This window comes from Rhopilema esculentum, chromosome 21, assembly GCF_057945365.1.
Source record: "Rhopilema esculentum isolate cy_ngs chromosome 21, ASM5794536v1, whole genome shotgun sequence".
NCBI lineage: Eukaryota > Metazoa > Cnidaria > Scyphozoa > Rhizostomeae > Rhizostomatidae > Rhopilema > Rhopilema esculentum.
Genome location: NC_142835.1, coordinates 9,338,951 through 9,355,931, shown reverse-complemented (window position 1 = coordinate 9,355,931; position 16,981 = coordinate 9,338,951). Strand labels below are relative to the sequence as shown.

At 36.9% G+C, this 16,981-nt stretch overlaps 1 protein-coding gene across 1 annotated transcript; it reads left to right on the top strand.

Moving 5' to 3' along the window:
• Positions 1-545: 545 nt before the first annotated feature.
• LOC135684502 (AMMECR1-like protein) lies at positions 546-16,923 on the top strand. The gene is made up of 5 exons (XM_065200084.2): positions 546-808; positions 3,839-3,949; positions 7,729-7,843; positions 9,364-9,454; positions 16,567-16,923. Exons 1-5 carry the CDS (start codon positions 546-548, stop codon positions 16,755-16,757), a joined length of 771 nt encoding a protein of 256 aa, XP_065056156.1. The 3' UTR covers positions 16,758-16,923.
• The last annotated feature ends 58 nt before the right edge of the window (positions 16,924-16,981 follow it).

Below are 16,981 nucleotides of genomic sequence, written 5' to 3'. Positions count from 1 at the left end.
TGACCAAGGGCATTTTTGAAACATTTTTTGCTTCAAATTTTTAATAAGCCCCCTATCTCTAATAAACCCCCATCTTTTTTAAGGCTTCCCTTCAGGATTGAAAAAAAAAACAAATAAGTACCCCTGGGGCTTAATTGAGCTTTTACGGTTGTGTGTAATTGTGTTGTAGTTGTGTTCAACTGCTGTGGAAAAATTGTTAATAGGAGTATTTTAGTAAATTTCAATGTTCGTTTTAGTTAATTGTTGGCGTTAACTAGCAAAAATTCTTCAAAGCAAAAAATTTGGCTGGGACAAACTTTCGTCTATATCAAAATTCACTTGGAGAAAATTTCATCAAAATATTTCTGCAAAAATTCTGTTGTGAACACTGATCAGTGGTTGTGAAAGGTCAGCGGGCTCGATGCAAATGCGCATGCGTTATTTACAGAAATTATTTCCAGTACAAGGGAGAGGTAATGGCAACTAAGTAGCGAGGAAAAGGCGGACGACGGAAGCCAGAATCTCCTTTTATTAAGGCCGTATATAAATTAGATAGGTAGTTAATTATGAACTGTATGAATTGTACTGAGAATATGGTGGCTAAACGAAAAGACAAACGGTGTACGAGCACTAGTTCTAGCGTGCTTCGACCTTTGAGGCCCCCTGCGAATCAAACATCTTGGCAGACACCATCCTCTGCGTGCCATGATGGAGAAACTAAAGGCCCTGTCATTGTGAAAGAAATGCCGTTCTTTTGTTTTGAAGTTCTCTTTAGCCATATATATCGTCTGGAACCACCAAGGGTGCCTAGTTTTACGAACGATCCATAGTAAGTATGTTTGTCAATATTCTTTCCAAGCTCCGCTCCGATACGCCAGAGTCTCTCTTCCAAGCGACATCTTTCTGCTCATTCTTATTTACGTTCTTAAGTCCTTTTTCATTTGCCTTTTTCGGCTTTATTGGAGCTGCTTAATTTGAACATTTTGCCTTCATTTTTGGAGGTAGTTTCTAGAGACAACCGAAGCTTCCTTCCTATTCTCTTACTATTTATATTTCGTCTTATTTAATGATGTATTTGCCGTTCTATTGTCAGTCAACAGAATCTGCTAATTTTTCCAGTTCTGTTTGGATATCCATTGAAAAACAAAACGAACTTAATTGTATGTTTCTTGTCAATTATCTTGTGTTGTGGTGAAAACCGCTCATTATTTAAATTATCACTCCTATAATATCCCTAAGCCAAACCACTCCCATGCTTTCTAGTTGTTCAAAAGCCATTATCCTGTATCTTTCTTACCTGGCTGAAATATTTTAGATCTGTCTTAGTTTTGAGACAGAAATTTTCGATTATTTGTGATGTATAGTGCCTGTTTGTTGTCAAAATTTGCATATGAAGCACATACTTTGAACAGGTTGGATTTTCCCTGTGAATAGAACAACAATGATTTAGGGGTTTCCTCTCAGCTGCTGCTTCATTGGTTGTGTCCATAATAATGGTTGCCCTGGTTTCATGGTGGTTGCATTGTTTTGAATCCCAATGCTGCTAATCTTCTATGTTTTTATTGACTCATGTAGTTTTTAGTTGCACATGTTTCTATTCATGAACAATTTTGCTTGCTCTGACAATGCCAGTAATTTTCATTGCATTTATTTTCTACAAGCTTTGAGAGGAATAGTGTTTTCTAAATTGAAGACATACTTTCAGTTGCAATTGTATGCATTATCTAGAGTTTAAATAATATAATTTGATTACCCCTATTTTATTTTTATAAGAACACGCTTTATAAAAACACAGAGGCTCAGTTATAATACAAACAACAAAAATATGCTCAAACACAAACATTTCATTCAAAGCAATAATTAACTACTACATTTATATTTAATACATAAACCAAAAATAACAGTTATCTTTTTACAAAAAAGGAAAACTACATACAGTAGGTAGTTCGGGGTTTAATATGTTTGTTGTCATGCATATGCCACATATGAAAGATTTGTTAACAAAATAGAAGAATGTCATGCAAAGCTGTTGCCAGGTGATCCTAGAAGCAATTTATATATTAAATTGTTTAAAAAAATGATTTTTGATTACAAAGAACATTAAGATCACCCAAGCCTCAAAATATCCAAAAAGTAAGAACATTTAGTCTAACCAAAACTACCTATTATGTAAGAGTGTACATTTATTTTTATTATCAAGTCATTTGTTAAATTTTTTTCAATGACAGAACTTCAATGACAGGGCCTTTAGTTTTCAGATTTAAAACTTTGAAAAAACAAACATACAATTATAATTTTTTTTGTCTGGCACTCTTCAGAGTAGAAACCATCAGAACATAGATTGAAAACTGATCTATGTTTTTTTCTCTGAAGAGTGTCAGAGGATAAGAATTTTAACTTGGTGGCACAGTGATTTAAATTTGATATCAAAGAGCATGTCCTGATGTTTTTGGCAATTCATAAGCTGGAGCTTCCCAGCTGAAACTTTTTGCAACTTTCTATGTAATAAAAGTTTTGTGGAAAATTTTCCACAATGAATGTGGCTAGACAACCTTGTCAATTGAAATGGATGCAATTTTTTGCTGGAAGGGCCTTTTGAAATGAATTACAGCAGCATTCTGGTTGGATGTTCTGCTTTTCTTTGTGGAGAAAATTTATAAAATAGAAATCATAGCAAGAAGATTTAGGATAATCTTCATAGGTCTCCCAACTCAAGATGCTTTGTGGTTTTTAGTATGTTTACATTAATGTAGACTCTGTGTGGTTTGTGGTATCCTGGCATACACACAAATGCAATTGGTTGATATGCTTAACATTTTCAATAACACTGTATTTGATTTTCAATTAGTTACTTCTTACTACTTATAATAATTTTTTGGTTTTATCTTTTTTCCATTTATGCACACCAAACTTTGTCTGTTTTAATAGAGAGATTTAGAATGGACATCATTCACCAGAAAATCGCTTGCCTGTGGCACTTCTTCTTCTTGTACTCAAATTGAGTCCTTTAAGAAAGCTCATTGATGATATTCAAAGGTGCAGATTTCAATGTACAATTATTGTTTGGTGGAAGGTACAAAAATAAAAATAAAAACTAGCTGTTACAAGCTTGTTTTGATATGGCTGCTTGCGTTATTTTAAACTGGCCAGCTTGGCAGTTTTTGCATTTTGAAAAATATAATTTTGTAACACAGATAGTATTTCACTATAAGAAAAATTGATGAAATGAGGCATAAAAATTATAGATTAATTGCCCTTTTGGGGCTTCACAGTGCATTTTGGCATGTCAAACGATAGAGCATTATTGTGCAAGAATAATTGTGTCAGTGGTTTGAATCATTAAATGTCTTGGAATTGGCAGGTAGATCTTGTCCTGTATACACTTTTCTGTCCAGTTCAATGGACATTTTGTAACCTTTCTATTCATCTTTATGCAAACCTTTCTTCTTGGTCCTTTGAAGAATCCGCTGATATGATCAAAACACATCTTGATTCTCTATTAACTGTGTGTGATTACATATTGCAATATTGCCAAGCTAGTGAAAGTCACAAATATTACTGCTTTGAAAAAGCAACAATTTCGGAAGATATATACTTGGGGTTTTTTGTCTGACACTCTTCAGATTATAAAATGTTTTATGCTCTGAAGAGTGTCAGACAAAAAACCCCAAGTATATATCTTCTAAAATGTTTGCCATTTTTAAATTCTGTACCACAAAAAGATTGTTTGCAAATATTACTGCAAGCTCCAAATGTTTTGACTAATGCCAGCAGGATATATATATAGTTTGTTATAATCTAGATAGCAGTGCTCCTACTTCCCCAAATAAAGCTATTTGATTTTTTCTTTTCCTTTCAGCCCCTTATTTGTAACATGGAAAATTGGAAGGGACAAGAAGCTCAGAGGATGCATAGGAACTTTTACAGCATTGAATCTACACCAGGGACTTAGAGAGTATACAATTTCTAGGTGAGCATAAATTCTGAGCTCATGTTTATAATAACTGCTTACAGAGAGACAAAAAGCATATAGATAGTCCAATGAAATAGGGATGTCGAAACACATTTTGTGATGAGGGGGCTGTAGACAAATTGGGAAACCTTGTAATCCTCACCCCATTATCTTTGATGCCACAACCTGAATATCATAGTTCAAAAAATTTAAATTTGTTTACTTGTACATTTGACTTAGCTATTTGTAATGGATGGAAAATAAATATGCAACAACAGCAAATTGGTCAAGAGTTTTCAAAATCACATCAAAAAGCAGATATTATGTTGTGCACAGAAGTTTTAAAGAAATGGCCTTATGTCAAAGAACAAACTTGTACTGAATTCATTTAAAAGATGGAGGAAAAAATTGAATATTTGGTATGAGAATTGAGAAAAGGATGACAAATGATCTGTGCAAGAAACAAGGATGCTTTTTCATGTTTGTTCTGTAAAAGGTCAATAAAGAAAGCTATTCAGGCAAAAATGCAATTTAAGGATCCATTTCGAAGATAAGGTTAATAAATCACATAAGAAATTGAAAAGTCTAAGGCAGAAAATACAAGGCTTCAAAATGCAACAGTAGCTAGACATTCAGAATTGGGTGGAATTCAACCAACTGTTGTATCCATGTTTGCAAAGGCAACAAAGGATGATACAGAAAGTTAATGAAAGTGATTTATGAAATGTTAATGCAACCAACAATGCCCTATAAAGATTTAATTGTTCTGATCAAATGTTCAGAGAAAAATAGTGCAAAAATTGATTGAAAAATAGGAGAATCAGTCATGAATTCATTTGCTACAATCATGGAGCATAGCTTCCAGGGAGAGGTTGAATACCAAATTACATGGCGACAAAGCTATAAGAGATGTAAGGATTTATTTTTTAAGATGCTGATTTCATATTTCAAAGAAATAAACTGTATTTCAACCTCCAAGTTTGTTTACTACAAAAGAAAGATAAATACAAGTCCGTGAGTTGAACATCTGATTGAGCTAGTATATATTTAAGAGGAAATACAATGGTGTTTTAACAGAAAGAAAGATTGACCTTCCCTATTAACAATTCATTGCCTAAACCAGTGAGAAGAATCAGCAGTGAAAGCAGCATTCATTATTAAGGAGTGTGAAAAAGTAGATAGATTCTGCACGTCAAACATCTATATTTTTAATAGACAATTGAATAGGAATTAGCCAAGAGCCTTCGTAAATTATTTTGCTAACCAATATGAAACTGTCAGTGTTGAGGTAAATCCATTTTCCAGGAAGATACACTGAACTTTGATAAGTTTGAGCTTGAGTTTGACAAGGCTGTCAGAGACTGGAAAGATTCATAAATTTTGTATTCAGCTACTATGAGAAAATGAACATGTGCGTGTCTGGAGACTTCTGGAAATCAATCAATGATTCACCATTGTGATGAATATCTAAACCTTTTTCAAGCATTAAGTCTCATCATTTTCAAGCAAGGATTATATTAGAAAGGTTTTAAAGAACATTCGGCATAATCATCAACGATATTCTCTCAAGCAAACAGTTGTCAAGGAAGCACCATACACTCACTGATAAAGTTGATGATTCCTTTTTCAATTTATTACTGCGGAATTGAGAGTGAAAATGATTCAGTCATATATTGAAAATCAGGAGGGAGAAAGAAAGTTGTGAAAGCAAAGAAACTTTTAGCAGTGTGAGCAGAATGAGCAAAAGTAAAGCACCAAAGAAGGTAGCAAAGAAAGTGATTCTGATTGTACCAGAGAAAAACACATCAATGATTAACTTAAGGCGAGGGCCAGGGCTGTCGCTAAGCACTTTCACTTGGGGGAGGGGTGCCAGTCATCAATTTGCTGACAAAATAGGGTGTGGTCTAAGATATATCATTTTCTGGGTGTGGCATTTTGACGCAATTGATTTTGTTTATCAAAGAGTATGTTCTCGTTAGTCAATCATCGCTTCGATTTTCGAATAACTGAGGGTACTTTTTTTGATTTTATCCTAGAAGTCAAGTTTTGAGCAATGAGATACCCTCATTAATTCAAATAGTTCAGCACGTTGATCTTAATGACTGGACCGCCGAGAGGCTTCGTAGGCCTTGCAGCAAAACGGAAAGACGAGGCCCCCTGCGAGTGGAGCGAGCAGAAATTCTTTACGACCTCGCCTTTTAGATTGTCTTAAAATGCATTTCAGAATATTTCTTGCAGTCCTCTCATGCAATCAATTTAAATATTTGCTTGTGAACAAGGAAACCCCATTCAAGAAAAAACACAGACGCTGGATATGACATGACATTGTTATTGCCACTTCAGGTTGCAATGTTTGCTCACGAATGGCAATATTCGCCGGCATATCACAGGATTTGCCGACGGTAGACCAGATTTGCCGACGGTAGACCAGATTTGCCGACGGTAGACCAGATTTGCCGACGGTAGACCAGATTTGCCGACGGTAGACCAGATTTGCCGACAATATTTTTTCCAGGGGGGTGTGACGCCCCCACGCCCCCCCTCCTGACGGCCCGGCGAGGGTATATACCCAAACGTACCCAAATCCGCTGAGTCAAGATTTTTGTGCCTATTAGTTGACCTGTAATTTGTCACGTGAACTCACCTCGTACTGATTTACGAAACGGCTTTTGTGAATAGCAAGATGTCAACAACGGATGTCGATATGACGTTAAATGCAGCGATCACGCTGAAACCAAATGACCCCCTAAAGAGAAGGCCTATTTACCATGACTCAAAGCCTTTAACTGTATAAACAGCGACTTGAGCCCCGTTGAAACGCTCTCAACATTGCACTAAACATCGATTAACATTTGTACGGTGATGTTTAGTCATTCGTAAGGTCAGGATCTTGGTCTTGCAACTTCCTTTGAATTGCTATCTCATCCGATTTGTTTCCACTGCCAACTGTTTCTAAGCGTTCGTCATGGTTTGCCATTACGATTTATAAAATTCAAGTTCTCTCAGCCTCTTGGTCGGATCTGAGTTCTTGACGCGTTGAAGACAATTTCTTTCTTTCGCGCGCAATATCCAAGTCTAGTGAGCTTGCGCCGACTGAACATTGTTGTTTGGAGTGTTAAAATGCTCTCGACATCTCCCAACAGCACCTTTGACAATAAAAATGTTGAGTCGACCCGCTGAACATTTTTGAATCTGTTCAAACTAAACTCAACATCGCTGAACACCGCTCAACACCACTCAACATCACTGAACAGGGTGTTAAAACTCTCAACATTTGCACCCTACAAATGTTGAGCGATGTTCAGTGAAATGTGAAAGCGTTTTAACGGGGCTTTACTGATCAAATTTATAACCTTAACGATCTCACGTTATTATCTTTGGTCTTAAAGGCATTGAGTCATGGTATATAGGCCTTCCCTATAGGGGGTAATTTGGTTTCGGCGTGATCGCTGCTGTTTCATGTGATATTGGCATCCGTTGTTGACAACTTGCTATTGATGGAAACTGTTTTGTTAATCAGTACGAGGTGAGTTCATGTGACCAGTTTAAGGTCAACCAATAGCATCGCAGTCATGGAAATCGTGACTCAGCGGATTTTGGCATTTTGGGTATACCCAATCCATTTTATCATGACTCAATGCCTTTAACATATTAAGTTGTTTGATAATATTTTGTCTGTTAATACTCGTTTTCATCGATTTATCATTTTCAATTGCGCATGCAATTTATCTTGCGTGCTTCATATTTTTGCAATCAGCAACTATTTAATATAGATTCAACTCTCTTCATTCCATTAGTGCTTTTAAAGATAGCCGGTTTAATGCAGTGACAGCAGACGAGATTCCGAAACTTCATTGCTCTGTTTCATTATTAACCAACTTTGAAGAAGCTAAGCATTGCCTAGACTGGGAGGTATGCAAATTATAAGTCACATCATTTCAGTAAAATTGTCACTCATAATTTTCATGTTCCATGCTGTTCTGCAGTACAAATACCGTATTCTCTCTTGTATCCCCGCTGCGCGTTTATTGATTAAATCACCTACCGTAATGCCTCAAACAAGCGCCCTCCTCGAACAAGCACCCCCCTCGAACAAGCGCCCCCCTCGAATAAGCGCCCCCTTCGAATAAGCGCCCATCATAGAGGTGAAATTATTGAATAAGCGCCCACCCCTCCAATAAGCGCCCATCCTTCAACCTTCAGAAACGGGCGCTTATTCGAATTTTCGAAAACAACATAATTGGAAGGCAATTCACCAAGAAAGATTGAATGACCAACACAGTTTGTTTTAGTTTTCATTCTCATTTTTTGCCTTTCCATCATAATAACATGCTTCAATTGAAAACACATTCATTTTTTTAGTCATTTCCAAATCTATTTTTTTTAACAAGCGCTCCCCCCTCGATTAAGCGCCTCCCTCGAACAAGCACCCACCCTGGAGCCTCAAAAAGTAAATAAGCGCCCGGGCGCTAATTCGAGGCATTACGGTAATTAAATTTGGGATTATTAGTAAGGCGGGATTAATTTTTCAACGCGCGTTTGGAAAGCAGGCTTACATTTTCAACATGTTCTCCTGTGTTTTGGCACGGAAACTTTGCATGTAAATTGCGAAGAACATTGACGGAAGTTGGTTAGAAAGTTGATGCTGATTAGCTGAAACATTATTCACTGTTAGTGTCATCAAATGAAAGCGACAAGACGCTACGATGAATGTTCCAGAATCATTCAAAAACTCCAAGAACATTTGCAATGCATTGGTTCTTTCTTTTATCAAGCCCGCATGCGGGACTATCGGAGAGGCGGGATTAATTTCTCAAAGTATACAAAAAGCAGGTTTATTAGAGAGGGTGGGAATCTAGAAGAGAATACGGTATATGGTGAAACAATATCTAAAATTTCTCAATTATCTACCTAATATTACCTGGTTATATAAGATACTTAGTTGAAGAATCTCATAAATCCAATAAGAATTTCATTCTAAATCGCAATATTTTAGCGCTGTTCATATACCGATAGGCTGCCGGTTTGAAAAATGAGAAGAACAAATAAAGGTCTAAAAACAATGTTTAAACTAACGTAAAGTTTTAACTAACGATACTGGACTGTCAAGAAAGATCACCCATTACACAAATAGAGACATAATGTTGACGGGATGTAGAACCTCTAATGAAGATTACTGCAGATTCTTAGTTGAAGGGTCTCATTGATCGTCTCAAGTACAGAAACGATAAGTTGCATTAAAAAACCATTCTTGTATAGGCAGGATTAATTCAATCCTGGCTTAGACACTTAAATCACAAAGCGACTGTAGTTAAAGCTAGATTTGTTTCTGAAGAGCCTTTCCCAAACAATTAGCTAAATTGTGAAACTTTATACTTTGCCTGTAAAAAAGATTACAGCAGTTTGAAGAAATAATTCTAATCTGAATTTAGATTGGTGTGAATGGTATCAGAATAGAGTTTTATAACGATAAAGGACACAGAAAGACTGCAACATATCTTCCAGAAGTTGCCAAAGAACAAGGTAAGAATTTTTTTTGTATTTATCAGACATTCTTGGGCAGGTCAGTCAAGTTCCATGCTGTGTATAAGGTTTTCTGCGTATAAATTGGTATGTTGTGACACTGGGAGTCAAGATAAGACTGATTACGGTATTTTGTGTTCTGTTAATTATACCACAAAGGATCCTTACTAAGAAATGGTTCCTTGTTAGACACTAAAGTATTAACGATTCTTCTAATGCCATTCGAAACTGGTTACTGCAGGCTCATACTGCATGCTACAGGTAATATGTATCTACCTGCTAAAAATTCAGCATCAAAAGCACTGATTAAACAATTCTAATTTCAAAATCTTCATTTTGTTTTCTTTATCAAGGTTATTGCTTTACTTCGAAAAAGCTGTTACCTGATGTAATCAAGGAAAGGCCATACTTTGAAATCAAGGAAGCTTGCGATATAACCAGAATTGCGTTTACTTCCAAACACAGTGGAATCCCAATATAACGAACCCCGGATTTAATGAAGTAAATGTCTAGTCCCTTGGATTCTGCCTAACAAACTCCTTAAAAATTCTCTCGGTATCAAGAACCCCGGATATAACGAATTCTCGATGTTACGAACCAAATTTTTGGTCCCTTTATCATAATTACCCTCGATATTACGAACTTTTCATAAATTTTTCATCTGTTTATTATACCTAATTATTTTCGGTGCTCATTTATCACTTTCTTTTTGGGGAAAACCTTATTGTCATCGACAAAACATGCTGATGGTAGAGCATGAGATGAAAGTTTGATCACGTCAAAAATTACTGCGAATAAGTACATTGACACCAACAAATACCTTCTTACATATGAGACATTGGCAATGAGCAGCGATAAAATTTTATTGGGAGATCCAGATAGAATTTGAAAAGAAATATACAAATAAGAATGTGAAGTAATCGAAGAATCATCCAGCTGCCAACTAGAAGTGAAGTGATACCAGCTTTGCCAATTTTTTGGTCCCAAATAATAAGAGGAAATAAGGATCTTCATTTTCGATGACTAACTATTAGAAATATTTGAATTCAGCTTGGAATGAAATGTACACAGAAGTTGGAGATAGCCTAAACAAGCCCATCAAAGGTACTTTTAGGCATGTACTGCGAAAAGACATGAACAACGTTTCTCCCGGTTTAACGAACTCCCGATATAACGAACTATTTTCTGGTTCCCTTCAGAGTTCGTTATATGGGATTCCACTGTATGTATATGAAAACCAAGATTAAAGGACCTCTCTAGCTATAACTTGCAATGTCTTTTCATTGATATCTTATAGCAATATAAATATGTTGTTTGTATAGAATTGAATAGAATTGCATAGAACGAAATGTTCCGTTCGGTGACATTGCTAGGTGAATTTTACGTGGCAGTTTATTTTGGATGGCCAGGTCTTTATTTGTTAAGCCAGAAATCCTTACATCAGCGAAGATACCAGTTGCAAATTGTAGTAGTTGCAGTTCTGTGTCGTTTGGATGTAAATATTAAAGACATTGAGTCATTATAAAAGGCGAGAGTATACCCAAACTTACCCAAATCCGCTGTGTCATGATTTTCGGGCCTCAATTTTATTGGTTGACCTGGCATTAGTCACATGAAACAAAACAGTTTCCATCAATAGCAAGATGTCAACAACGGAGGCCGGTATTACATGAAACTGCAGTGATCACGCTGGAACGAAATAACCCACTATAGCGGGTCGTTTACCATTCCAACACGGGATATGGCGAGGAAAACTGTTAAAGCAAAAATACTCGAGGGAGAATCAGCAGGGCCGTTACAGTGTACGGGTCACGGTACCACTCCAAATGATTAGATGTAACCAATAAGGTACAAGATAAACTAGAAGGTCAACAGAAACCTCCTTGCGTATGGAAAAGTAGAGCCAGAAAGGCGAAGTCTTTTGGTTTGAATGTGGCTTTCCCAGTTGCACACCATGACCACTTGAATCAAGAATTTTTCAACGAAGGTTACTTTGTGTTTTAATGTTTTTGGTCCCCAAACTGATGATATTTCATTTGAATGCGTTTTCACATTGCTCTTCTGCCTTGGAAGCACATTGCTCTTTAAATTTGTTGCAGTTCCCTCACAAGTTGCTGATCAAATTGTTAAACCATGATCAGCAGCAAAAGAAGACATTTTTGGATCGTGGAGGCTTGTGATTCAGCATCTAATTTATCTGTGAGAAAGTTACAGCTGGAAATTTAAATTTACTCCAGTTAACATGAAAACTAAAGCCTCAGTTGTAGGGTTTTCAGTGTTTTGCGGAACAGGTTTTCCATAGTCGACAAAACCACCATATTTTCCTTTCATCCAATCATAAATGATTTGCTTATTGACATTGCATCAGCCAGTAAAGCACTGTCGACCATGTATTGTTTTTCCTTACTCTGTTTTTCAAGATCTTCAAAAATCTCTAGCAAACATCCTGGTGCACAATTGACGAAAGAAAGTTGTATGCTTTGTAAAAACAACAATAAAGGTACCTTTTTAATTCTTTATCCAGCCTCTTCCAGTTGGCTTCCGTGCTTTTCTGTTGTCTTCATTCATAAATAGTTCTAGGCCAGTGCCTGAGAATTGATCTTTGAGAACTGGTCCCCTTATCTCGCTGCATGCACAAGGTCGTCTTGTTTTCATCCTTTTCTGTTCTGAAATTTCGAATTCTTCAGACGTGGAATAAGCGAATGTTAAGAAGGCTTCCATGAAGCTCTCCAGTTGTCTCCGTAAAAAATCTTTCTTCACCCCGTCTCGAAGGAGGTTGCAGCGCCTGTTCAGGGATCCCTTGCTTCCTAAGCTCAATTAATCATCTTTGATCGAAGTATGGAGAATCTCGGTATAACTACTTATGCTAAGGAACCTTATCTTTATACACTGCAGTCTATTATAACATTGAAGTTATTCTAGTTATTCTATACTCGTCAAGTTCCCCAGAAACTCTTTTATCGTGGCATTGCTCTCCAGTAAGTGTTGATGTTTTCTTTGTTCGTTTCTGTGACAAGCAAACAGCGATATCCAGCTCCATGTATTCGAGAGCTGTATTTACTTCAGCTCAGAATGCTTTTGTTGTCGTGATGATCTTTTTTATTTTGTTCACTCTTGCTATTTTGTTGATTTGAACTGCTACTGCCTCAACCACACCCCATGCTTGCCTTGCCAAGGACTTTCGTTGGCACGTACAGAGGAATTGGAGTTGTTATCTTGTAAATGCGCTGAGCAACAAATAAGGATTCTTTTGATTTTCAGTAAAAAAAGCAGATCCAAACTTTCGAACTGAAAATATTAAAAAAAAATTATCAAAATATACATACCCTGCTTTAAAAAACAAGGGGGATCTACATAGAAAATAGGTAATTTTGGCTCAGGCAAAGTGGGTCTCAGCCCGCTGGCTCTACGCCATTGATAATAACTTCGAAAACATCTAATTAAAATAAAGGTCAGTAGAAGCTCGACATCTAAATCCTGCTGGGATGGCTCTTGGACAGCCTTAAAACCGATCTATCAAACTATCTTACATAGCCAGAACCTAGAAGAAACAGTTTACATGTTCAAAGACTTCCAATTTTCCTTGCAACACTCCATAAAACTAGCCACTACATGGACATGTAGCAACAAGAACAAACCGATGAAAGAAGATAGGCCTAGAGTCAAATCCGTCTTCTGTGTCCGCCAACTTCTAGCCGCTTTGCTCATCGATTTAAACGTTACAAACGTCTAAAACCTTCCCTTTCTCCTGTTATCGATCCTTACAAGTTACAAACAACACATCATGCGGAGCACTTTGAGTTGCGCATCAATAACGCACAGTACCACTCTGAATAGATTTTGGCGTACGAACTATCTTGAAAAGAAGCGTGGTTTCAGCCTCTCATTGAATATAATTGTCAGACTTACCTTTGTGGTATTCATTTCGATCTTTTGCAACGTAACGGGATTTTTTTTTAAAGTTTTGGCACCGTGGTTGCTGTCTGTTATGACTAAATGGCCCTTTAAATTAAATGTTATCTTTGAGCTGGCAAAAAATTTTCCGGCGAACGAGAGCCGAATATTGTGTTATAGGAGTGTCAGCAAATCGTTTTTTTCTTTTTACGTTTCTTTCTCGGAGAGGAGAACTTTAAAGCTTTATAACTTAATGAAAAAATTAGAACTTTGGAAGATCTTTTAATTCAGTCAAACTGAATAAATATTTTTGGGTAAGACAAGGCCTTTAATGATAGCAACAAATAGCAAAAAATTTTCCTAATTGGAGAATCAATATTTTATGTGCGAAGAGTTTTTGTACGTAGGATGGAAGGAAGAACAGTCAATTATGAGTAGTTAAGTAAGCCCAACATCTGCTTATTCCTGTGCCAAAATTGCGGATTTTTCAATTGCAGGTCTCGTAATGTGCTCTTTCTGTTCGGAAATGCGCGTTACGACATTATGAAATTTGTCTTTTGATGTTAGAGTGGGCAGATCGCCTACGTCTTTTTGGCAAAACAACAAATGATTGACAGCCTTCGTATTAGCAAAATTTTTGTCATTCATTTACAGAAGAGTGACAAATTATGAAGAGTTAAGGCAATTTTTATAAAGATGTGTTATCTCGGTACGATAAACTATGTTAGTCTGTTCGTGATTGCCTTCAATACGATAGGGACTATATTCTTTGGTTTGAAGGGCATGTTTCCCAACGCCGAGAAAAGTTTCACCCTTCCTTTGGCCAATAAGCCAAAACTTTAGAAAGTGTTCCAAGGAGAGTTGCCACCTGAAGCGGTTTTTAACAACTATACTTACGGTCGAATTTTTACACATAGTCTTATTTTTATTTCGTTCAACTTTATTTTACTCTTATTATATCTTACTGTTATCATTCAAACTTAAAATCGTCATTATAAGCACGTCAATTTGGATACATGGCTCGATAGCTTGCTCAAAGTTCTTTCCATGTGTCCATCAGCCTAAAATTGTTTAATTCTCATTGCTGCTCTATAAAATATTGCGGTTGACCATTCATTGTTTTTTAGCCAAATTAACTTGGATATTGTATATTTAGTATAATTATGTTAACCGGTATATTGTAATTAATCAATTTTATGTTGAAAAAAATATTTTGAGTTGAGTTGTGTCGTAAACCAAGTGGTTACCCATAGTTTGAAACTTCGAAACTTTAGTTCGTTTTGTTTGAAAACAATTCCATTCAACTTACCACCTTACCCGACCATCTAACATGCTCCTTATGAGAACCGGACTTAAAAACTTTAGAAAACGGACGTATCTATGTTTTCAAGCGTTGGCCGAGGTTATAAATTTGATAACATTGGACACCGGTACTGGTAAGCCACTAGATTGATTAATGTTTAGTATTTAGTATTGAGATTTTGATTAGTATTTAGAAGACTTTCGGACATATTGAAGGAACCTTTAAATTGAGATTGGACAGCCTGGTTCTGGGTGGAGAGTTGTTGATGTGTTCATTCATTGAGCTTGATTATCATATAACTATTTGGTATTCTTGTTAAGATTCAAGGTCAAAAGAGTTCAGATTTACGTCAAAGTCCGTATAAACTGATGTCGATCGACCCTAATATTGCTTTGCTGTAGCCAGCGGTGTACAAGCATGACTCTTCAAGAGTGGAGATGGGGTCTGATGGAAGCAGAGGATGTCTGGCCGGGTGGCAAAGTGGCGATTGCCACCCGGGCCCTTTGCTTTAAAAAGAAAAATATGATAACCGGGCCTTTTTCATGAAAGAATTGAGAATATGAATGTTGATAACTTCTAATAAATGTTATTCTCTCTTTCACTTAAAATATCTACTTAAGTTCCGCAACAAATAGTAAAAGTCATTAAAATAAATACTGGTCATTAAAACATAACAAACTGGTAACAAAGATTAATAATAAATTTAGTGAAATTGTGGGTCACTGCAAAGCGCACATCGAGCCACCGAACATTACAATATCATAACAAAATGACATATCAGTACAATCGTGGCAGTTAAATCGCACATCAGTACGATACGCGGGCAGATTTTTTGGCTTCAGCTACCATCGTTGTGTTCGGAAATCACTCGATCACGATGTCTTCCAGTCTGTGGTAGGATACTGGAGGAGACACGCCCCCCCCCCCCTCAGTTCTCGGCGGGATCAATTTTGTATTTCGTCTAAATCCGATGAGAAAATGTTGAGGGAGGGGTAATATTTTGGCAAAGTACTTTTTGTGATGAAATCCTATGATTTTCAAACTGCCTTTACATGGCCAACAGTTAGTTATGGGCGTTCCCTTCAGGTATAACTGGCTTTCCTTGCTAGCAAAAGGGCGTAGTGGCTGGCGCCGACATTGGCTCGCGCCCGTGCTAAATAGCTAGTAGCCTGCGCGCAGTCTTTTGTTGCTGCTGTTGCTGTTGCTGAACGAGGAATGTTTATATTTCCCGATTGTCCAGCAAAAAGACTGCGCGCAGGCTAAAGAGCTAGCAGTGTGGACAAGACTAGACTAAAAGCATGGAAAAAATTCTATGTTTTCAAGGCACGAACCGCCAAATAGAATCTTGGTCGTGGTTTTCAAAATAAGTGTATGTAATCCAAATTTACAACTTCGACTTCTCCTTTTCTCATTTATTTATTTTGACTTTTCTCCTTTCTAAAAGAACCGTTTATAAGAACACGAGCCTCTGTTACTGTAAAATGCAATAATGTTAGACCCCCTTAAAAATTGGTTTCCAAACAGCGAGTTTTTTGCCATTCAGGGCTACTTTTTCGTTGAGTTTTCAAACTTGTTGGCAAGTAAAGGATGTTTAACTCACTTTCTTGGCAAATGAGGCTTGAACAACCCAACCCCCCTCCCCCAAGCAATGTTGGAACAATGTTGATGGATTAGAGAAATATCATACAATTAACGCAAAAGCAGAAACTTCCAAATCTTTTTCGCCCTTCTATGGTAAACCAACATTGATCTCTGGGGGAGAGGGGGACGGCTGAATTGGACCTTGAAAGCTGACATCAGTGTTCCAAGACTTTTAGCGGGCATTGTACTATGCCTTTATTCACAAGGCCATGTAAACAGAGCCTAAACACTTAGCGTTCGAGAAGAGTTCTGATCTCAATTATTTTCGTTGCAGGTTGGAGTAAAGTTGAGACAATTGACTCGTTGTTGAGAAAGGGTGGTTTTAAGGGACACATATCAAACGAAGTACGACATCGCATAAAGCTTACACGATATCGTAGCGAAAAGATCACCGTCTGTTACGATGAGTTTATCGCAGCTCGTAACCGCTGCCAAACACCCGGCTGTCGCAACACGATCACGTGATCTTTTTTTGGAGTAGGAGAGCTTTTCATATTACTTCATGAGGTGTTGAACTTACAAGCCGGCAGCTCAACCGGTTTTATATAACTCGTTGATATTTGTCGTATTTATCAAGGTTTTACATGTTGTTAATGAATAATTTCTACGCGAGAAAATCAGTCAGAAATTATTTTGTTTCATTCCTCTAAACATTCTCATGCAGTTTTATTTGGCCAAATGTAGCAGAG

Bases quoted from the DNA above. Each gene is read 5' to 3' on its own strand.
- LOC135684502 (XM_065200084.2), top strand. From the start codon at position 546: ATGAACTGTATGAATTGTACTGAGAATATGGTGGCTAAACGAAAAGAC. The intron at 3,950-7,728 runs GTGAGCATAAAT...TCATTCCATTAG, and splicing joins AGAGAGTATACAATTTCTAG to TGCTTTTAAAGATAGCCGGT. The intron at 7,844-9,363 runs GTATGCAAATTA...ATCTGAATTTAG, and splicing joins AGCATTGCCTAGACTGGGAG to ATTGGTGTGAATGGTATCAG.